This window comes from Podarcis raffonei, chromosome 8 (genome assembly GCF_027172205.1).
Source record: "Podarcis raffonei isolate rPodRaf1 chromosome 8, rPodRaf1.pri, whole genome shotgun sequence".
NCBI lineage: Eukaryota > Metazoa > Chordata > Lepidosauria > Squamata > Lacertidae > Podarcis > Podarcis raffonei.
In genome coordinates, this window is record NC_070609.1 from 73,671,396 (window position 1) to 73,694,375 (window position 22,980).

Consider the following 22,980-nt stretch of genomic DNA (forward strand, 5'->3'; position numbering starts at 1 on the left):
AACCCAAGGTACCACTGTACTTTGTATGTATAAAATGCATGAAACCGTTTAAAAACAGAACACTGTAAATTTAGCAAAAAGAGGTGGTTCCCACAAAACAAAATACCTTGACCGTCAAAGGCTGGGGCAAAAAGGTATGTTTTTGGCACATAGCAGAAGTTGTTTGGCGAAGTTGCTAGGTGCATCTTCGTGGGGAGAAGAGTTCCACCCTTGAGGTTCCTCCATTCCAATGCTTCTGGGCTTTCTTGTTCAGAGGCAGTTTATCTGTGATGATCAGTTTCTGAGCGAGGATGTGGGGGAATCTGTTTGACTTGGGCTGACACACAGAAAGCTTTTTACACAGCCTCCATCTGCTGACAAAGTTTTGAGATGGTTGGCCTTTAGGCTTACAGCTGTGCTAACCTGCGGGGAGGGGGGAGAAAACTTCTCTTGGCTGCACTAATCCAGTGGATCAGAGTGGCCTTTGGCATATCAAGGAATCATCGGGATGCCCAAACAACTGTGTGAACGACTCCTAGAATCCTAATGAGCAAAGGCCTGCCCTCTCCCCTTCAGTCCTCAGCTGCACCAACTGTAAAATGGGCATAGGAATGCAGACACTATGACTTGCCTCCAGGGGGATGGGGAGGGGAAAGCGGTGAAGATAGGCTCACATGCTGGCTCTTAAGATGGTGATCACTTGCAGCTGACAATGGTATTTTCTTGCTTACCTTGACAGGAGCAATGGGAGAAAAAGGTCAGAGAGGAAGGGACTCCACTGATGACATATTATGTGCATTGGAAGAAGCTGAGGGAGAAGGAGATTCAGCTGGAGATCAGCGGCAAAGAGCGGGTAAGACACAGATGGGGAAGCTGAGGCTCAGGGGCCAAATGCAGACCCCCAGCCTCTCTCTCTGATCCTCAGACCACACACCTCTTCCTAGACCACACTCCTTCCTGGCCCTCATTCGCACCCTCCTTGAGTAATTTTGCCTGGCTGGAATATGCCCTTTGAACAGAATGGAGATGGAATCCTTCTTGTCAGTGTCCTTCTGAGCCAGAGATGGGAAACCTGAGACCTTCCCAGATGTTTCCAGACCACATCTCCCATCACCCCCAACAATTGGCTGTGCTGGCATGGGCCTGATGGAAGCTGCAGTCCAGCAACATCTGGAGAGCCACAGGTTCTCCTTCCCTGTTTTAATAAATAATTATAATAATGTGCTTCCAGCTTCCTGGAGCCTTTAATCCAGGGTCCAAAACAACAACAACTAGAGGGCCATCCCTGTTGTAATCTTAATAAGAGCCCAAGCAGCCACTCATGCAGAGACATAGCAGTGAGCCTCCTTTCTGGGTGGGGTTTTCAGCTTCCAGGAACCTTTACTGTAGGGATGCAGGTGGGGGGAGGACTATGGCCTCCCCTGATATTGCTGGGCTGCCAGCTGCGTCATCGCTGACCATTGGCCATGCTGCCCGGGGCTGATGGGAAATGGAATTCAACAGTGTCCAGAGAACCATAGGTTCCCCAGCCTCTGTCCTAATCGTGTGTGTAGTTCTTTTCAGTTAAAGGGCAAGGAATATATTTATATGGGCTGTCATGCTGCTTCTTTATGCTTTTGACTGAAATGGGGAGGACTAAAGTTTTCTGTTCTCCTGGCACAGATGGAAGATCTGAACCTACCAGAAATCAAGCGGAAGAAGCCGGGCGAAGAGAAGGAGGACGATAAGAGGGAGTTCAAGGACCTTTTTGAGCTGGACAGCGACTCTGAAGAGGGGGAAGATGCTGTCGGTGGTCTGTCTGTCAAAGGTACAGCAGGGACTTTGAAGCTGGGGTGGGTGGGGAGAGCCGCAGTCTCCCCTTTGGCCGCTAGGGGTTTGCAGTTGTCTTGTTCTCTTGAAAGCGGGAGTTATAGCAGCCAGAGCACACCAGGAAAGCCCCCCACTCACAGTTGCGAGGGAATTAGGAAAAGAGCATCTCTTTGGATGGCTATATGCTGGCTATATGTGAGGATTGGTTTTGGAAGGGTTTTTTTAAAATGTTTTTTTCCTAAATAAACACAGCAATATACAAAGGGAAAGCAAAAGGCTCTGAGCATTGGGAGATCCTGTTATTAGCCGTTTGGTGAGGCTGTTTGCACATGGCACAATGGGTTAGTGCACCTGGCTGTTAAGCAGAAGGTTGGTGGTTTGAGCCCAAGCAGGGACAGCTGTGGGCAGGTTTCCTGCATTGCAGAGGGTTGGACTAGATGACCCTCAGTCGTGTCTTCCAACTCTATGATTCTATGATTTAGCACAAGCCTGCGTGCAGATTCCAGAAGGGCGTCTCTGCTACTGCTGCTGTTCAAAAGAGCAGTCGGTTCTGCATTTCTTCCCTGGTTTGTACCTTGGTTGCTTTTGAACAGCCTTCCCCGGCCAGGTGCAACAACAGCTCATTCACACTAAACTATGGTTTATCGTGACATGTGATCCCAGCCATTGTGTCCAGACTAGAAACTGAGGTTTGCTTTGCTCCTGACTTACCTCGAAGAAGAAGCCAGGAAAAAGCTTTAGCTACAGATTTGTGGTTTCCTGGGAGCGCAAGCAAATCCCCATCCTTGGTTCAAACAATGCTAAATTAGAGATTGTGGTTTGCACCCTCCCTGCAGTAGAGGGAAGCTGCACAGTGGCCAAGACCAGCATGTTCCCAGTAAACCATGGTTTTTCTGTGACTTGCAAAGGGTGGTGGGTCAGTGAAATAATATAGACTTCATAACACATAACAAATACAAAGCAAAGTCAAAATGAACTGGTTGAGAACAAGGAAGAAAAATGACCAGCCTTCACTATTACCTCTGGTGGTGCTGAAAGCTTAAATACAGTTCAGATATCTTTTTTTGGGGGGGGGGCGTCTTCTCACTAGGCTCAATGGTTTCCCCTAACTCGTTCATTAATCTACTGGGTTGTCTCTAATGCTAATCCTACTCCGAGAGCACCCATTGAAGTTAATGAATGTGAGACTAACGGAGGTCCATCAATTTCAATGAATCTACTTTTGAGTAGAACTCAGAAACCCTGAAATCAGGCAACAGCCTGAGTTGCATCACCGTCTGTGAAGAACATAAGAAGAGCCAAGCAGAGTCAGGCCAGTGGTCCATCTAATCCAGCACCCTGTTATGACAGTGGCCAACCAAATGCCTGGGGAAACCTGCTGGCAGGATTCGAGCACAAGAGCTCCAGTGGTTTCCAGCAACTGGTATTCAGAAGCACTGCTGCCTTTGAATGTAGAGGCAGGGCATAGCCAAGTAGCCAAGAAGCATTCTTGGGCTAGAAGCGGAGGCTCTCGTGCTGGGCAAATCACCCCACAGGCTTGCTTTTGAGCTTCCCTGGGACATGTGGCCAACAGCTGGTGGGAATAAGATGCCAGACTCCGTCAGTCCGTCCCACTGTGGCAGTTCTTAAGGTTGTGTTTGGGAGTTCCTTGCGGTGCAAATCTGGATTTTAGTTCATGTTTTTGGCATGGCCATGTACGGGCGAGCCCCTCTCACGGCACTCGGAGGAATAAACGAGGACATTGGGCCTGTATTGATTTTGAGCTGGTTGCTTGGCAGTCTTCGCCGTCAGCATTTTTTTCTAAGCCGAGTTGAGCATGACTCTAGAAGAGGCAGGAATGCTTCTGCTGCTGCTGCTGTGTGTGTGTTGTGCTGGTGGCAGGGGCACTGGGTCGTAGCAGGGAACGGTGTTCGGGCACCCCTGGAGAGGCGGTTAGGCCACGCATGGCTGGGCTGCTGATGTGCCCGCCTTTAAAGCTAGCTGCCAACCCGGCGACACCATTCTCCCTGCGAGGAGAGAGGCAAGGGAAATCCTGTCAGCATGCGGTGGGCTGGCAATGCGAAATGAAGTGACACGTTTTGGAGGCTGGCGAGCCTCCCTGGGTGGAACGACAGCAGGAGCTGTCACAGCTGGAAATCTCTTCTCTCTTTCTCTCTCTGGTTCCCCAAAAGCATTGAGGCCATGTTTGTTTTCTCGGCGAAGGGCCATTGCCCAGTGGCAGGGCATCTACTGAGCTTGCAGGAGGCTCCAGGGTCAATGGCATCTCCAGGCGGGGTTTGGAAAGAATCCCGTCCTGAAACCTTGGGAGAGCTGCTGCTGCCAGCCATGATACCTAACTAGATGGGCCAGTGGTCTGACTCTGTATAAGGCAGCTTCCTAACGTTCCCAAAGTTGCAACCCCCCTTGAATGCGGCCAATTTCTGCTTTATGTACATGACCTTTTCAGCACAAGGTCCCTTATGAGGAAACCCGGGCCGGGGGATGGGGCAGGTGGGCGGGGCCAGAGACAAAAGTGGGTGGAGGTTTGGGTGCACCCCTTTGTATTGTAGAATACAGTGGACGCTTGGGTTGCAAACGTGATCCGTGCGGGAGGCACGTTCGCAACCTGCAGCGCCGCGTCTGTGCATGCGCGAGTTGCGATTCGGCGCTTCTGCACACACGCAAGTGCCGAAACCCGGAAGTAACCCGTTCTGGTACTTACGGGTTTTGGCACGTCCGTAACCCGAAAACGCGCAACCTGAAGCGTCTGTAACCTGAGGTATGACTGTAGGTGGCTTCATGCTTTTCAGACCCCATGACCCGACCCACTTTCAGCTCAAGCCTGCATTCGGGAACCCACTGCTTAATCTTTCCCCAGATATTTGCATGGAGGTGGTGCTCCTGTTATGACCGACCTTGGGTCATGCCACAGGCCCCCTAGTGGGTCCAGGCCGACCCCTTGAAGACCAGTGCTGCAGACCACGTTTCATCCATGTTCCAAGAGTCAGAGGAACACCCAACCACAGCCTCTTAATTCCCCATCTTGTTAAAGAGGAGGAGATATGATAACCACCAAATATCTTAAGGGTTGTTGTCACGTGGAAGATGGAGCAAGCTTCTTGTCTGTCGCTTCAGAGCGTAGGATCCGAACCAATGGATTTTAATTGCCAGAAAGGAGATTCTGACAATACGTTAGATCGGACTTTCTGACGGGAAGAGCTGTTCAACAGTGGAATGGACTACCTCGGAAGGTGGCAGGCTCTCCTTTTGTTTTTAAAAAGAGGTTGGATGGCCGTCTGCCTGACCTTCTTTAACTGTGATTCCTGTGTTGCAGGGGGTTGGGCTAGATGGCCTTTGGGGGACCCTCCAACCCTGCAGTTCTATGATTCTGTGGCAAAGAATCTACAAAGTGTGTAGTTGGGAGTGCGGGGAATCGTGCAGTTGTAAAGCTGATAATGTGCTGTTTGAAAATTAGGGGTGGGGTAGACCCATTAGGGCATATGTGCGAACTTCCCAAACCATATTAAAACATCTTTTTTTAAGGGGGGGCACAGAACCTCCTCTTCATCTTCATCTCCAAGCATCTAACACTTTGCGGCATGCTTGTAAATACCCTTGAAAGCACCTGTTACATACTTAACGAAGACATACTCATATATGAATTGTTGCTATGTAGCAGATAGGGACTAAGGGCTGCCATGGAAAAATTGCCACTGATACAGGATGTAAGGAAGCAGCACAACATACTTTGTGTTTGCTTGGCTTCTTGTGTTTGTTTAATGTGGGGAATTTGTGCAGCTGGGAAATCTGCTTGGTTAAAAAGAAAAGAAAAGTTCTTGGGTACTGAAAGATGTGGCCTAGGCAGAATTCCAAGGGCGGAATACAGAGGTCTTTCTTTTAAAATCATTTTTCTAGTCCTGTTGATCATATAAACCAGGGGTGAGGAGCCCAGGGGCCTGAGGACTAGACGATTTATTCTTTTTAAAAAAGAAAAAAAGGGGGGGTGAGTCTGCAGAGATGGATCAGGATTCCAAGCAAAACCTGTGAGTGTTGCATTGCTCAGCTATCAGGTAATGAGAAGCTATTGTAAGCTTGGAAAATGGGTGGGCCTGCTTTGGAAACAATATGGTATTTACATGGGATGGGGGGTGGTGGTTAGACCTAGGCACAAATTCTGCCCTCCTGGATTCTGTATTTCACCCTCTGAACCCTCCCACAACCTCCTTGAGTGCTTTTGCCTGGCTGGAATATGTCCTGGAGCCCTGCTAATGTCTCTGTATTGTCTGACAGTGGAATGTTTATAGCAGGGATAGGCAAACTGGGCCCTCCAAATGTGTTGGGACTACAGTTCCCATCATCCCTGACCACTGGTCCTGTTAGCTAGGGATCATGGGAGTTGTAGTCTCAAAAAACAGCTGGAGGGCCGATTTTGCCTATTCCTGGTTTATAGTGCCGTTGATAACCCTCTGCTTTTTGCATACCTGTACAAAGGTAACGGGACGCAGGTGGCGCTGTGGGTTAAACCACAGAGCCTAGGACTTGCCGATCAGAAGGTTGGCAGTTCGAATCCCCGCGACGGGGTGAGCTCCCATTGCTTGGTCCCTGCTCCTGCCAACCTAGCAGGATAAATAGGTACCGGTCCTGCGGGAAGGTAAATGGCGTTTCTGTGCACTGCTCTGGTTCGCCAGAAGCGGCTTAGTCATGCTGGCCACATAACCCGGAAGCTGTACGCCAGCTCCCTCGGCCAGTAAAGCGAGATGAGCGCCGCAACCCCAGAGTCAGCCACAACTGGACGTAATGGTCAGGGGTCCCTTTACAAAGGTAACAACCTCCTCTTTTTGTTCCGCCCACTTTAGCCTCTGGCACCACCCACAACTGCCCCTTGGAAAGTTGCCTGTATGGGAATGGGGCCCTCGGTTAGAAAAAGGTTTCACACCCTTGTATCCAAAAAATGGGTTTTTTACAGGGAGAAGCAAGATGATGATGATGATGATGCTGCTAATTCTTATACCTCCGCCATCTGACTAGGTTACGCCAGCCGCTCTTGGCAGCTTCCAACAAAATATAAAGGAATAAAACAAAACATTGAACATTTAAAAGCTTCCCAAAACAGGACAGATGGCATAGTAAGGTGTTCATTGGAACTCATGACAGAAAAGCAGCCGTGAAGGATTGATTGATTGAGGCAGCAGGTTCCTAGTCCCCATGAATTCACCAGAGAGCAAGCCCCATCTCATAGCAAGCTCTTCCCTTGTTGACAGAATGCGCTTCCTATTTATGCTATAGCTGTAGTTTCTTGGCTGTGTTCAGATGAGTGGAAAATAAGCCGTTAATAGCTTGGAAATTACCAATTTTCTGTTAATTAGCAGCAGCTCACAGCCCCTCTTCCTTTTTTTTAATTAAATATTGCAGTAGTTAAGCACTCATTAGCGTTTTATAGCAACTATAATCTCTGCGGAGTAAGTTAGTCTGGAGAGCAGGCTGGCTCCTGATAGTTAACCATTGCAAACTTAGATCTCTAATCAAGACTAAAGGGTTGTACCTAATGTTTAGACCCATCTGAATTTAATGGCCTTCACTCAACTTAGGTTCATTAATTCCAGTGGGTGTACACTGAGGAGAACTTGGTTGGAGACAACCTTACACCAGAGTGGGCCTTATCCCATTTTGACTTCCGCCTTCTCCATTTCAATCATGAGGGGAATAAGGCCCTTTGGAGCTGCATTTTATTCTATGGATTCCACCCCCACCCCCACTGAAATATAAAGAAGTTGGACCTCCTAAATTCTCTGGCAGAAGTTATGAGTTTGTGTGGTTATTGTATTTTTTAAAATGCACTCTATAGATAGATGCTGGCTGCCTTAAGAGCCAAGTACCAGCTAGTTGCGTTCTAAACTACTAGAATGTGTTTTCATTTTGATTCAGCATATATTTTTGTTGTCCCATATTCCAAGTTTGCAAACATGAGGACTAGTGCTTTGTTTGTTTGTTTGAAACCATTCCTATAAGAACTATTGGAGGGTGTTCAGATATGTCTCAATAGCCACATTACTGCTTCTTTGAAATTAGGAATACAGTGGTACCTCGGGTTAAGAACTTAATTCGTTGTGGAGGTTTGTTCTTAACCTGAAATGGTTCTTAACCTGAGGTACCACTTTAGTTAATGTGGCCTCCCGCCGCTGCTGTGTGATTTCTGTTCTCATCCTGAAGCAAAGTACTTAACCCGAGGTACTGTTTCTGGGTTAGCAGAGTCTGTAACCTGAAGCGTCCGTAACCCAAGGTACCACTGTATTCTTCTCTTCTGTGTGGCTTCCCTCAGAAGAAATGGTCTGTATTTTACTTTATTTTTAATTATACTAATGACCATATACAGGAGCCACACTGTAATTATTGCTTAGATGTACTTTCCTGTTTGGGGAAGAGGGCCTAAAATCAAAGTTTGTACAAAGTGGGGCTTTCTCTGCTGTGGCCCCTTAACTTCATGACTCTGCAAGCTGCCTGACTCCTGTAGACTGTTGTTCACTAGTACAAGAGCGGGGGAATTTTGCAATTTGTGGATGGAAGAAAGAGCCAAGCAATCTACACAGACCCAGCTTTCTCAGGGTTTCCTTTTTGCAAAGAGGCCATGGCCATAAAATCACATTAGGTTTGTATTAGATTCATCCTACTGAGTGATGCATCTTTTTTATTTCTTTAATAGCATGCATTTTTTTAAAAACCCTCTTAAGTTGCTTCTAGAGATGCGGGTGGCGCTGTGGGTTAAACCACTGAGCCTAGGGCTTGCCGATCAGAAGGTCGGCGGTTCGAATCCCCGTGACGGGGTGAGCTCCCGTTGCTCGGTCCCTGCTCCTGCCCACCTAGCAGTTTGAAAGCACGTCAAAGTGCAAGTAGATAAATAGGTACTGCTCTGGTGGGAAGGTAGCCGGCTTTTCCGTTTGCTGCTCTGGTTCGCCAGAAGCGGCTTAGTCATACTGGCCACATGACTCGGAAGCTGTACGCCGGCTCCCTCGGCCAGTAAAGCGAGATGAGTGCTGCAACCCCAGAGTCATCTGTGACTGGTCAGGGGTCAGGGGTCTCTTTATCTTTTAAGTTGCTTCTAAAAGGCTTTGTGGAGAATCACTGGGAAAGCTGGAGTAATAGTAATGTAAGCTTCCCCTAAAAAACAAGACTTCACTGCAGGAGCCACAGTCCTGTCCAGGCCATAGGTCAGGGGTGGGCGGGGCCAGGGGCAAAATGGGGCGGGGGCAATGAATGCTAATTTTGCCTTTGTGCACTGTAGGCCGTTTCCCACAAACACACTTGAACCACCCCTCTCTACCCTCCATCCAGGGAAGCATTGTCGCAGTTGAAGGGCACATTTCAGGCAAAAACAGCTGAGTGGGACTTGTGTGGGGCATGGCCTGGGGGAGAGAAGGTGTGGCTTAGAGGGAGTCCCGAGGGCCAGATACAGAGGAGCGGAGGGCTGCATTTGGCTGCTATCTATCATCTATCTATCACCATGATGAATTGGACTAGTGATGCTAAGAGGAATGGATAGTGTGGGGAGCCGTGCTTCTGTCTGTGTGTGAGAGAGGGAGGCGGGGGAAAGAGAAAGGTCAGGGGGTTTGGGCGCCTCGGGCCAGAGCCGCGTTGAATTTCCGAGAACGAGGCCCCGTGTAAGATGGCCTCCCCTCGCCTGCCAGATTTGATCAATGGCCTGTCTGCGGTCGCAGTGGGGAGAGGCGGCGGCGGACTCATTCCTCTCATTTACCGGCTGACGGAGCTCCAGGAGGGGAGGCTGGCTGCTGCGGGCGGTTATTAATGGCTTGGGGAGAGCTGGTGGATTGCCTTGTCACGAGGCAATTAAAGCCGGCGAGGAGCCGCTTCGCTGGCTGCCGCCTCTCCCCGCGCCGGGGCCCGTAATGAGCGATCTGTCCGCATTAAGCGACGGTGCGCCTCTAATGAACTTTAGCGCGTTCATTCATTTATCCAGCACGTAATCATATTACGCCAATTTAATATTGGGGGGTGGGGAGGGAGGGGGGAGGGTTGTGTGGGGCGGCCAGAGGGAACGGTCTTCCTCTCCCCCCCCCCCTCCGCTCCCCGGTTCGTTACGGGAACGAATTTCCTGGTGCGTGACTGTGCATACATTACTAGCCAGCCTGATCTGTAATGAGCAATGATTGTATATGTTTGTGTGTGTGGTTGTGTGTGCGCGGTTGTGTGCCGGGTGAGGTTGGACGTGTTCCTTTTATCAGATAATTAGCCTGTCGACCCAAATGTCAGTGGGTAAGGAAGGGGGAGGAAGAGGAGGAAGAATAGATTATGTAATAACCATAGATGATTATCTCAGATTTTACCTCAGGGGAGTTTTGTGCTTCTTTCTCTCTTCTCTTCTCTTCCTCTCTCTCTCGCTTATAACTTGCATTTCCCTGCCTCTTGTACGTTTTTGACTAAATGAAAGATATAATTCAGTAGAAGTGTGTGTGTCTATACATTTACTCTGCCTGTTTGTAAAATGCAGCCAAAGTTGTTGTTTGTGGTGTGTTGTGGTTGTTTGTTCTGTTGTTGTTATTCCCACCGCACCTTTCAACTGAGGAATTCAGCTGTCAGCATGGCTGAAACAGCATCACGTTGCAGTAATAATAATAATAATAATAATAATAATAATAATAATAATATATAAATTAAAACACAACCTAAAACAATGAACAGAGCTCCAAAGACAAGATTAGCTTCCCTCTCTATCTGGAGGATTGTGAGGGGATTTGCAGTACCTAGGAAGCTGCCTTATTCTGAGCCCAACCCCTTGATCCATCTGCCAAAGTATTGTCAACACTGACTGGCAGCAGCTTTCCAAGGTTTCAGGCAAGGGAACCTTTCTGAGCCCTGCCTGGAGATGCCAGGGATTGAACCTGGGGCCTTCTGCGTGCTATGGCCCTTCCCAAATTTCTCTTTTCCTCTCTCTGTCTCATTTTCTGTCCACGTCAGCTCTCCTGAGGTTGACTGGTATAATTTATTATGTGAACTTCATGGCTAAGTAGGGATTTGAACCCAGGTCTCTGGTCTCTCTGGTCATTCAGCTGCTGCACTGCTCCCTCCCTATAACCTTTCCAGCTGGAGAGTTAATAGACTGGTTGTCCTTCTTAGACCTACTCCACTGTGGGGATAATCTGTGTGTTTCTGTGTGTTTGTAAGGATCAGCATTTGGTTATTTTTGGGTTGCCCTAAAACACATATCTTCTCTAGGGTGAGTGGTGTTTACAGCTGGGATATCTCATTCGGTAGAGCATGAGACTCTTAATCTCAGGGTTGTGGATTTGAGCCCCATGTTGGGAAAAGATTCCTGCATTGCAGGGGTTGGACTAGATGATCCTCGTGGTACCTTACAACTCTACAATTCTATGATTCCTTATGCCCATTTTATGGATGAGGGAAACCAATGCATTGAGTAGCATGATGGAGAGAATGCCATTTTAGGGCAGGGGTTGGGGGAATCTGGGGCGCTCCAGATGTAGCTCACTTCTAGCTTCTGTCACCGCTGACCTTTGGCCATCCAAGTTTGGACTGATGGGAGCTGGATGTGACCTCTGGAAGGTCACAAATTCCCCACCCCTGTTTTAATCAACTTTAATCAAAGCCAGAGCAGCCACTCATGCAGAGACACAGCAAGCAGCCTCCTTTTCCAGATGGTGCTCCCAGGAGCCTTTAACGTGGGAATGGAGAACCTGTGCCCACCCCACCCCGATATTGCTGAACTACAATTCCCACCAACGCTGACAGTTGGCCATGCTTGACTGGGATTCCAGCCGCCTTTGGAGGGCCACATGTATCCCATCCCTGCCTTGCTGGATCTGAGCAAATGTCAGCCTTGCATTTTCCTACAGTGCCTGAGGCGAGGTGCCTTTAGGACGCCCCCAAATAGGACATGAGCTGTTTTGACAGTGGAACGGACTCCATCCAGAGGTTGTTAGGCTCGCCTTCCTTAGAGGTTTTAAAGCAGAGGTTGTTTGGCCATCAGTTATGGATGCTCTAGTTGAGATTCCTGCATTGCAGGGGGTTGGACTAGATGACCCTCGGGGTCCCTTCCAGCTCTACAATTCTGTGATTCTATGACTGCAACAGCTCTCCCTGTTGGGGAAGGGCCATAGCTCAGTGCAGCGCTGACAATGAGTGCAGACTGTACTGACCCTAGATGGACCTGGCTGTCTAAAGCAGCTTCTTATATTCTTGTGTCCTAAGGGCTCAGTGGTAGAGTATCTAACTTGCAGACTGAATGTGGACAATACTGAGCTCTATGAACCAGTGGCCTCATCAGACAGCTTCCTATGGTCCTGTGGTGTGCAGAGTGTCCACAGCGTGGAAGCTCAAGACCCAGTACAGTGGTACCTCGGGTTAAGTACTTAATTTGTTCCGGAGGTCCGTTCTTAACCTGAAACTGTTCTTAACCTGAAGCACCACTTTAGCTAATGGGGCCTCCCGCTGCCGCTGTGCCGCCAGAGCACGATTTCTGTTCTCATCCTGAAGCAAAGATCTTAACCCAAGGTACTATTTCTGGGTTAGCGGAGTCTGTAACCTGAAGCGTCTGTAACCCGAGGTACCACTGTATTCTGGCCAAAATATTTTGATGGTGCAGGATTGGGACTACTAAGCTCATGACTTGAGGCTGGGTTTGTCACTCATAGTTCAGTCGGAATGAAATGCCACAAGACTTCTGTGCCTGGAAGGGCTGGCAGCACCCCCACCCCACCCGTATCCACAGCCTGCCCCCCCCCAACCCAACGTGGCATGAAACAGACCCTTTCCTTGCAATGGCTGCAAGCACTCCTGAGGGTGGGGTGGGGAGGGTTAAGGGCGGGGAAGCGTGGAAAATTTTCCCATCTTCTCCCCTCCCCTCCCGCCGCACCTCCAGTAATAGCTTCATCGTTAAAGTGATTAATGCTGCCTTTAGAGCGCTCGCTTCCCAACCAAATTGTATTAAAAGTCAGGCTAATATCTCCGGTTCTTGCTAGCAGGGATTCCGGTGGGGGAAAACGAGGTGGGAGGCTAGATGATGTGAACAGGATGCTCTTAACTCCGTAGTGTCTGGGGGCATTGCTGTTCTTTCCTCTGCTGGGGGGTTGGTGTGTCTTGGGGAGCAGTCAGTCAGTGGGAAAAAGGAGTGGGAGGCACAGGATTCCACAGTGGGTGGTAATTCTTCCAACCCCCCCCTCCCCGGGCTCGTCCAGAAAGGCAAGCCAAATGCTCTCAATCTGTCGTCATCATCTCCTGCAAGAAGAGAGGAGTGATGTAGGTATTCAGTCCTACAGGCCAAGGTTCAAATTCCTTCTGTCGTGAGGCTCCCTGGGTGGCCTTAGGAGATAGACCCTCTTGTGGCCTTTTGGGCAAAAAGGGAGATGAGAAAAATTAATAAAGCACTTTGTATGTTTGAAAAGCTGGTGGCTGGTTGGTTTGTAGAGAGGCACCCGTGTCCATAATTGGGCTTTAGACACAAGATTCTCTGCCCCAAAGGAGCTTACAGTCTGAACTTTGGTGAGAGAGAAAGAGTGGCATCAGATTAGACCCAGTAAAATTATGTTGGGTTATGTTGTTTATTTCACAAGATTTAGATGTGGTTTACAGAAAGAATAAAACAATAAAATTGTCTGTAAAAATAATTTAAAAACATCAGTAAGTTAAATCCTGAGCAAAATGCATGTCAACATTTTATGTTTCTGGGTAGGCTTGCCTAAACAAAAATGTCTTTTGCAGGCATTGAAAGGGGCAGGGTGAAGGAACCTGCCTGGTGTCAGTAGGCAGGGAGTTTCAAAGTGTGTTTGCTTCCATGGTCATTAACTTCAGTGGGTCTACTACCCTAAGTAAGAGCTAGCACTGGGTAGAACCCAAGATCAAGAAGGCACAATAGCAAGCAAATTCATTTGCTTAAAGCTGGATTTCACAGCATGCCATTGCTTTATTGAATTTGTCACCCCTAAGATGTAGCAATGGGGCCAAGTAAAAAAGGATTAGGCAGATTCGCTGAGAGGGCTGGGTCTATTGTTTTGCCATTAGCTGTGATGGCTTATGGTAACCTTCCTTTTTCAGAAGAGCTGATAAAGTTACAAGCTTGCTAGATCAGGGGAATGCTGTGGACGTAGTGTATCTTGATTTCAGTAAGGCTTTTGAGAGTCCCTCATGATATTCTTGCACAGAAGCTGGTAAAATGTTGGCTGGATGAAGTAATTGTTAGGTGGATTTGTAGGTGGTTGAACTGATGGAATCCAAAGAGTGCTTACAAATGGTTCTTCATCAACCTGGAAAAAAGTGAAAAGTGGGGTGCTGCAGGGTTCTGCCCTGGGCCCGTTGTTTTTCAACATCTTCATAAATTATTTGAAGGAAGGTACTGAGGGGATGTTAATAAAATCTGCAGATGACACCAAACTGGGAGGAGTAGCCAGTGCTGCGGAAGACAGAATTGGGATCCAGAATGACCTAAACAGATTGGAGAACAGGGCCAAAATTACCAAAATGAATTTCAGTAGGGACAAATGTAAGGTTCTACACTTAGGAAGGAAGAACCAGCTGCACAACTATAAGATGGAGGACACCTGGCTTGCCAGCAGTACATGTGAAAAATATCTAGGGGTCTTAGTAGACCACAAGCTTAACATGAGTCAACAGTGTGATGCAGCAGCAAAAGAGGCTAATCCTATTCTAGGCTGCATCAACAGACATCTAGTGTCCCAATCAAGGGAAGTAATTGTCTTGTTCTATTCTGCTTTGGTCAGACCACACCTGAAGTACTGTGTCCACTTCTGGGCACTACAGTTTAAGAAGGATATTGACGAGCTGGAACGTTTTGCAGAAGAGGGTGGCCAAGATGACGAAAAGTCTGGAAACCAAGCCTTATGAGGACTGGTTGAAGGAGTTGGGTATGTTTAGCCTGGAAAAAGAGGGCAGGACTCGAACCAGTGGCTTCAAGTTACAAGAAAGGGGATTCCCGACTAAACATCAGGAAGAACTTTCTGACAATGAGAGCTGTTCAGCAGTGGAATGGTCTCCCTTGGGAGGTTGTCGCGACACTCTTCCTTGGAGATGGAAGAGTTTTAAGCAGATGTTGGATGGCCATCTGTCATGTATGCTTTAGCTGAGATTCTTGCATTGCAGGGGGTTGGACTAGATGACCCTTGGGTTCCCTTCCAATTCTATGATTATACCTCTGAATACTAGTTGCTGGGGCTGTGGAGGAGAGGGCTGCTGCCTTCCTGTTCTGCTTGTGAGCTTCCCTGAGACATTTGGTTGACTACTGTGGAAAGTCAGCTGTTCACCTGGTCCAAGAGGGCTGCTATATTCAGCTTGGGAGAAGGGGTGTCTGTGAAAATGAAGATTTCATGGGCAGGGAAGAGCTTTTAGGAGAGATTTGAATGGAGAGAGAGATGTGGAAAGACCTGTGCGGATGTTCTGGTTGGGGAGAGTTGCAAAGAAAAAAATGAGCATGGCAGATCTACCCAGCTGCTCTCCTGTGATTAAGCTTCTCCCCCTTTCTTTCTAGAAAATGGTTTTAAAAGTAAGTTACATAAGCCTGCCTATGTGCCCCCCCCCCCGGCACCACACACAGCTCCCTGGCTGCAAAGGTAATGGGAAATAATCAAGGTGCTGGCTCTTGCATTTGCCGGTCGCAGCTGAGCTCTGTTCAGGAGCCCGGTTTGGGCAGGCTTCCATCGCCAGGCAGCCGCTGCAGCTGATAACCCCTTTCCCCCCGCCAGCGGCGTGTGATGGATTGGGCTGGGGAGGGGGATGGCAGAAGAGCCACTTTTTTTCTCTTTCTCCTGCGCTTGCAGAGATAGGCTGCTCAGGTGCTTGTCAGGATTATCTCCCGCAGAAGGCAACCCTGCCATCCATCTTCTGCTTGGTCCCCTGGGGGGGGGGGTGGTGGAGAGAGCTGAGCAGGCAGGGAAAAGGCAGCAAGGAAATATTTTGAGCCAAAGTGAATTTGGGGAGAGGGTGGGTTGTTTTTTTCAAGTCCGTGTAAACCCAGGGGCTAATGCAGCCCCCCAAACATCTCTCTCTGGTCCTGGGAACTTTTCCTAGGCTGCCCCAACCCAGGTGATGGTGCACCATTTGGTGTTCTGCTCAAGTGGGACCTAGCAGAACTCCGCTGTGATTGCCAGCACCTTCATAAGGGCTTCAGGGGTCTGTGTGTGTGGTCTGTTGGATAGGGGGCATGGCATGGCTGGAGTGCTGTTCTAATAGGGGGCATTTTCCCGCATAAGGAAAGGGTGCAACATTTGGGGCTTTTTCAGAGTTGACATGATAGGATCATGCATGGTGTGCAGAAAGGAAACTGAGAAATGCTTTTTTGCTCCCACAAGAGTCAACAATGGCCACCTTTAAAAGAGGGTTAGACAGATTGGCTGTCAGTGGCTACTAGCCAAGACGGTGGTGTTCTTTCCTCCAGTGTCAGAGGCAATAGGCCTCCGAGTGCCAGTTGATTGAGTCGTAAGTGGAGAGTGTTGCTCATGTGCTCAGGTTCTGCTAGCAAGCTTCCCGCTGAGGGATCTGGTTGGCCCCTGTGAGAACCAGATCCTGGACCAGATGGGCCCCTGGCCTGATCCCCCAAGGCTCTCCTTGTATTTGTATATTGAAGACTGCTTTGCTATGATGTAACGCAAAATTTGGTTGCAAGCCATTGTGTCAAGAAATATATAGATTCTTCCCCCCCCCACCTTGTTAAAGTGAGCAACACATGTTGGGTTCTGACTTGTTCTGCTACCTTTGTGTCCGACATCTGAGACTATGCAGTTTCCCGTGTTGCAAAAGTATCTTAAATGTTTTGATACCCTTTCTGTAAAAAATTTTTTTGTTTTGGTCTCCTTGCTGCAGGGAAATCAAAGGCCAAGAAGGACAGTTTAGATGACACTTCATTTGGCAGCAGTGAGGAAGAGGATGACAGCGATGAAGGAGAGTACAAAGTGGAGGACGAAGAAGAGGATGATGACAACGAGAGCTCCAGTGATTCAGATGGTAAGAGAGTGCTGCCACGGCTTCCTTTGGAGGAATGACGTTGGGCATATTGGTGAGGCGAGATGTAGGCTTTTGCTCCTGTGCTCCTGACCTCTAGTATGGGATCTGAAGGAATATGCCTTTTACCTGTTACGTTTTTTGGAAATGGGTTTGCTTGCTACGCAGCTTGCATTTTGCCAGGTGTGTGTGTGTGCATTTGTGTGTGTGACACACACACATTTCCTGGTTGTCATATCTCTGCACACCTTGTACTGTCTTGCTGGTGATCCCTTTAAGAGGAGCAGCTGGTGCCCACGGAGGAAGGTGCTGGGTAGGATCCAGCCACTTACCCGCTACACTGGAGTGTGTGTGTGCGCGCGCGCATACCAATTCCATCGGTTTGGCCTGAAAAGATGAGCAGTGGAGGTCCTTGAAGCAGGGCCCAGGGGGGCGACAAGCAGTGTTTTTGCCTTGGGTGACGATCCACGCAAACAAGAAAAGTCTCCGCCAGGAGGAGGACGTTGCTTGTCAAGAGTGCCACCGGCTCTGGCTGTCCTTTCCCATTATCTCCAAGTGCGCTGCTGCCTTCCCCTTCTCTCTGAGGGGTGAGGTTTAAAGGATGCAAAGCCCTTTTGGGGTGGTGATGATGGTGCAGGGATGTCCACCTCTCCTCCCCCCTCTCCTTAACAAGATTTCTCTCCCGGCTTTGAGGTGAAAATGAGAGGAGAGAGCTGTGCCCAGCCCCACTGACTGATTCACTGTGACAGATGGCAGAGGGTTGGCACACGGACCTTGGTGCCGTTGCCCAGAATAGATGAACAGCAGAGATGGGAGCGAACATTGGCTGGGAACGCTTGGCAGTCTCCTTGCCGGCTCTTGGAGCTATTTCTATCTGGGGCTGCCAGAGCCTGGCAAGGCAAACGGCTCCCACAGCTGCCTCTCTCTCTCAGTGCTTGTTTCAGGGCGGATGTTACCAGTTGGCCCCTCCCTCGAGATGTGCAGTGACATTTGTTGGGGGGGGAGGAGGAAATAAAACACCCTTCCAGAACTGCAATACTGTAATAAGCATTTTAGCACAGGGGCGTATGCGCCCATGTTTCTGCGGGGGCCAGCACATGAGAGCATGTGCTTTGCACGCAGAAGGCCCCCAGGTTCAATCCACAGCATCTTCAGGAAGGGCTGAGAAATGTCCCTTACTGGGGTCTCCCAAGGATATCAGACCTTTGGCATATAATTTTAAAGCATTATTTACCTGTTCTTCACCCCAAAGTCCCAGGGACAGTTGCAGCCATTAAAAATTTTTAAGCTTGATTTTTTCAATACCAGTGATCATCTCAAGCTTTGAAATGCAACTTGCACGACCTGCTTGGGCAGAGGAGCTTTGGGGTACTGGCCTTGTACTGTCAATAGGGATAGGGATCTTGCTGCCCTCTAGAAGATATTGGAGCACCAATTCCCATCAGCCAGCATGGCCTATTGTCAGGGATGATAGGAGTTGTAGTCTCACAACATGTGGAGGGCCTTGCATTTCTTGTGTCTATCTTAATGTACGATGTTGCCTAGGAGTTGCAGCCAACCGAATTCAACTACGGACCCAGATTCAACTAAGCAGTTGCACTAGTGGGAGCTGGTAGAACAAGTTATGCAAGCACAACAGGCCCCCACCCCACTATGGGAAGGGTCAGTATAAAACCCAGAACAGCCCATGTGGGGGGGGGGGGAGAAAGACTGTTTGGTCTGGCATGCAGAAATACTTGTGCCAAGGGATTCCTTTCATTGAAATAAATGGACCGATGCTAGCCATGGCCATGAATTTCAATGGGTCTGCTCTGAGTAGGATGAGCACTGCATACAACCCCAGGACTGTTCTCTCTCCCCTAAGGATGGCTGGAACTGAGATTTCAGGAAAAAAGCCTGCCCCATGTTTTAAACTCAAGAGTCCCACTTAGAAAGAGCAGTGCAGAGCGGTGGGGGAACGACAACTTTTTGCACCATCCTTCCCAAAACGCCTTGTTTTTTGATTCCAAATTGCAATAAGAGCAGCACAGAAGCGCTTGTTCACCCTCCCTTCCATCCCTGCTATCTGGAAGATGCAGCGGTGGCGATAAATTAATTAATGCTTGTGATTAATTAGCAATGAGCCGCTTCTGCCTGCCTCTTTCTCCCTCTCCCCTCCTCTTCCTTCCTGATAAGGCAGGATTTACACCTCTCTCTCTCCCTTCCACAGGGGGAAGCAAAGGGGCCGGCCGCAAGGGCGTCGGGAAACAGCTGTCACGGGCGGAGCTGAAGCAGCTGGCACAGGGACCCGAAGACATGGTGGAAGACTTGGACTTCTCTGATGCTGACTGACAGCTGCGCCAACAGACAACTGGGATGGGTATTGTGAGGGGCAAGGGGAATGGATCTGGAGGTGTTGCGTTTGTGGTAGGGTAACCCACATGCCCCTTTAAAGCAGGGGCAGGAAGTTGCTCCGCTGAGGCTGCCTCCCTCGTCCCCCAAGGCACCGCTTGAAACGCGAAAATCTTGTGCAGCAGAGTTTTATACGTTTTGGAGAAACACAGTAAAATTTGTGGCTTTGCCAGCAGCAGTAAAGTGGCTCAGGCAAGGAGATAAAAAGGCCCTTGTTAAAACCTGCCACTTTATAAATAACGTGGGGAGGGCGGATCCGCCACCTCCAAATCCCTTTTTTGTTGGAAGGAAACCAGCCCCAAGCCCACCAGCATGGCCAGAGCTTGTGTTGTCCATTATTAGCCAGCCACTGCTTCCAGTGGGGAAGCACCAGCAATTAACTGGTGGCAGGTATCTCCTAATATTACCTTGCCTATTCCACAGGGCTTCTAGGGGCGCAGAGAAGTCTTGCTTTGCCAGCCAGTGCCCTCTGCCATTTAAACCCCACCCTGGTACAGTTATGCTAAGCAGATTCTAGGAAAGAGAAGGGCTAATAGTTGGGTGCCTGTGGTCTCTCTTCATAGTGGGCAGAAGAGACTCTGCACTGGGAACTGTATTCGCTAGATTCACCTCTGCTTACCCCCGACTCAACTCTGTGTATTATTTTTTGTACTTTTGCAAGACTCTTAAGGACACAGCTGGCCCACGGAGCAACCAATTTATAAATTAACTGTTTTCTTTTTTATTATTATTATTTAAATCGATTTGCTGGAAAGCGTTGCCCTGGATGTGATGGATAACGACCATTTACAATATATAAAGAAGCGAAGGTACCATTGAGCGATCTGTTTGATTCCCCACCCCCACCCCAAACAAAAGTTAAAAAAAATGAATAAGGGAAAAAAGGTTGAGCGTGCAGGTGTTTTCAAAACAGAAAGGGTAAGGAGAGAGAAAAGCGGACAAGCATCGATCACATGATTGTTTTCCATCACTGTACAAATTGCGAGGTGGTGAGGGGGCAAGGTAGAGCGCCCTGCCCCGATGGGCTCACTTGGGTACCTGTTACCTGGTCATGGGGGTGGGGGACCAGGTAAAAATGTGCAACTCCATATCCTCTGCAACAAGCCTCTTCCCCCCCCCCCACAAAATACACACACACTCCCCCCACACAAACAAAGTAAAAATGGGACACACATCATCTGTACACACGCAGTTTAAGGTGTGGGGGGTAAACTCTGCCTCCCAGCCTCTTCCACGCTCATCTCCCCTTCTGCCCCCCCCCCCAACAAGGCTATCATTATTATTCTGCAAAACAAGTCTGTGCAGTGCCCAGCAAGGAGGGAATCTTTCACAGTCAATCTGCAATGTTTAAGCAGCATGAAAATGCAGTTTTAAAAAAAGAGAAAAGCACACAAAAAACCTGTACCCCACAGAGCTAGCTGTGCCGTACCATCCAAACTGAAGTAAACATGGACCGGAACTTGGGCGTTGGGTCAGTTGTCTGTCTTTGGTATTGTTTCAAAGTTGTTTTTTGAGCGATGCATAGACACCCTGAAAGAGGAACGGAACAGGTTCCAGCGAGGGACACATTTCAGAAGTGGGGAAGGAAGAGTGTTTCCTCCTGGCGGGAGGCTGCGGTTAGGGGAAGGGAAGAAGGGGGTGCTGAGGGTCTCTTCCCCAAAGTTGCATTTCTGTAAAGGCAACAAAGAAAAAAGCCCAAACAACGTTCCTTTTCTCCAAAAGAAAAGAAAGAAAAAGTCACGGTGTCCCTTTTCAAATTGCTTCCAATAAATCTTTGGATTACGCCGACCCCTGCCCCTTAAAACCCCAACGCTGAATGCATTATTATTCTCTTGGTTCCTCGGCTGGCTGGTTCCAGTGCTGGAAGGCCCAGGAGCCCAAGCCAGGGACCCTCGCGAGGCTGGCTGACTGCCTGGGGCTGTGCAGTTTACGAGGGCGGCTTCGACGTGTCGCTGAGGCCGGCCAGCAAAGGGTTCCCGTTTTCCTGCTTTGGCGAGATACGGCTGGCGGGGAGGAGAGCGTTGCCGTACGGGGAGGAGGTCACGCTTCCTGTCGACGAGGGGCGGAGGTCAGCGGGAGGCAAGTCACGGTCTGCGGGTCGCAAGCCCGGGGGCTGGAGCGGGAAAGCCATGGGGAAGCTAGCCATGTACAGCACCCGGCCGACTCTCTTGGCTACCTGTGGAGGGAAATTGCAAAAGGAAGAGGGGAGATTAATGGGTGGGTTGAGAGGAGAGCATGCAGGCTCAAGAGGCCTCCTGCTCTTAGCACGCCTGCTGTGAGCCGCAGTCCTTTTCTGTACAACTACTCCTGCATAACTGGCGGGGGGGCAGCCTCTGCTGGAGTTCGTCTTCTGGGGTCAAGCAAAGAGTGCCTGGTGCTGCTGATTCCTCAGCAGAATCTGTACAGGTCAGGGAGGCAGCTATGGAGCCTGGGGGACCCTAGCAGGGGGCTGTTTTGACAAAATAGAAATTATGGAAAAGGCAACGTGCACAAAGTAGGCAAATTAAAACCATGTGCATACAAGCTGAGTAATTCCACACGCACACATTGTGGATAGTCTTGGTGAAGGTCATAAATAAAGGGAAGTGGTTGGTGAGAGGGGATCTCCACAGGTCAATCATATAAACAGAGACTGGACACATGCTTTAAAAGTCAATCTTCCCCCTCTTGAGGACTAGCACCTTGATTTAACGGGGCAGGAGAGGACAGATAGTCATGCTAAATTTCACATAATCCCAAATTGCACATGTGTACATGATTGCAGAACACATGCTGTGTGTGGGAGAGGGGTCATTATGCTCCTGATGTACCTATCATCAGAGTACTACATGAAGACCCATTTGCAGACAGAGCAAGTGAGCCTTCTTATCTCCCTAGAAACCAGTTCTCAGAATTCTATCCCACACGCCCAACATGTTCCTTGTCACCCTCTGGTGAAACAGCATCCAGGGCAGAGATACCTGCTGACATTTGGGGCAGTCACCAGAAATGTGACCAGGCTATTTCTTATTTCAGACACACGGGGATAATAATGGCTGGATGTGGAGGGATGTTCCACGGGGAAGCTGCAGTCTGCGTTGGGGGGGACCACTGCTGTATCGGGGCTTCACATTCTTCCTCCATGCACACTTCAAAAACATTGTAAGTCTGGATCAGGCCAGTGGCCCATCCAGTCCAGCATCCTGTTCTCACATCACAGTGGCCAATCAGATGCCACAATAGGAAACCTGCAAGCAGGACCAGTGCACAAGAACACGCTCCCCTCCTATTCAGAAGCATTACTGCTTCCAACTGTGGATGAATCTTTTGGTGATCACACACACATGCACCCGAAGCCCTGAGCAATCTTGCAATCTCTCTGCCGGCCGGCCCCCCAGCGACACCACCCTTGGGAAGCGGACCATGGTGCAATAAATACATTTTGCCGAGGCAGGCTTCCCCCCGCCTCAACCACCACTGGCCATATACATTTGTTATATTATGTTAAAACAATAAGGGCAACTTTATTACTTTCCCTGCAGCCCTTACTGTTTACGAGGGGTCTAATAAAAAGGTTCTCTGGGCAATTGTTCCCTGTGGATCAATTCTGCAGGAAATAAAACTGATTCAAGGAGGAAAAAGAAGCAGTGGCGGTGGCAGCAAGAAATTCAGGAGCACCAATCCGACTTCGATTACACACGCAGGTTGTGGAGTGTTTGCAGGAGAGATACGGAAGTGAAATAACTGGCAGTAGCCTTAAAATTGGGCTTGGAGTGATACAGCCATCCCTTCCCCAAGTTTTGCTAACTGAATAATACTCTGGTTGTTTGGGGTTAAATATGAACCTCTGCTTTTTATTGAAGC

The 22,980-nt window shown here is 49.0% G+C and overlaps 2 protein-coding genes across 9 annotated transcripts in view; one reads left to right on the forward strand and one right to left on the reverse strand.

Annotated features, from left to right (window-relative positions):
* Nucleotides 1-19,994, forward strand: part of NOC2L (NOC2 like nucleolar associated transcriptional repressor) — a 75,764-nt gene extending 55,770 nt beyond the window's left edge. For all 4 annotated transcript variants that reach the window (XM_053400826.1, XM_053400827.1, XM_053400828.1 and 1 more), the window contains exons 16-19: nt 719-832; nt 1,642-1,786; nt 16,609-16,749; nt 18,956-19,994. In XM_053400826.1, the coding sequence (XP_053256801.1) occupies nt 719-832; nt 1,642-1,786; nt 16,609-16,749; nt 18,956-19,077 (522 nt within the window). In that variant the 3' untranslated portion in view covers nt 19,078-19,994. The remainder of the gene's footprint in view (nt 1-718; nt 833-1,641; nt 1,787-16,608; nt 16,750-18,955) is intronic.
* Nucleotides 19,835-22,980, reverse strand: part of SAMD11 (sterile alpha motif domain containing 11) — a 159,787-nt gene continuing 156,641 nt past the window's right edge. For all 5 annotated transcript variants that reach the window (XM_053400823.1, XM_053400822.1, XM_053400820.1 and 2 more), the window contains one exon: nt 19,835-21,313. In XM_053400823.1, the coding sequence (XP_053256798.1) occupies nt 21,065-21,313 (249 nt within the window). In that variant the 3' untranslated portion in view covers nt 19,835-21,064. The remainder of the gene's footprint in view (nt 21,314-22,980) is intronic.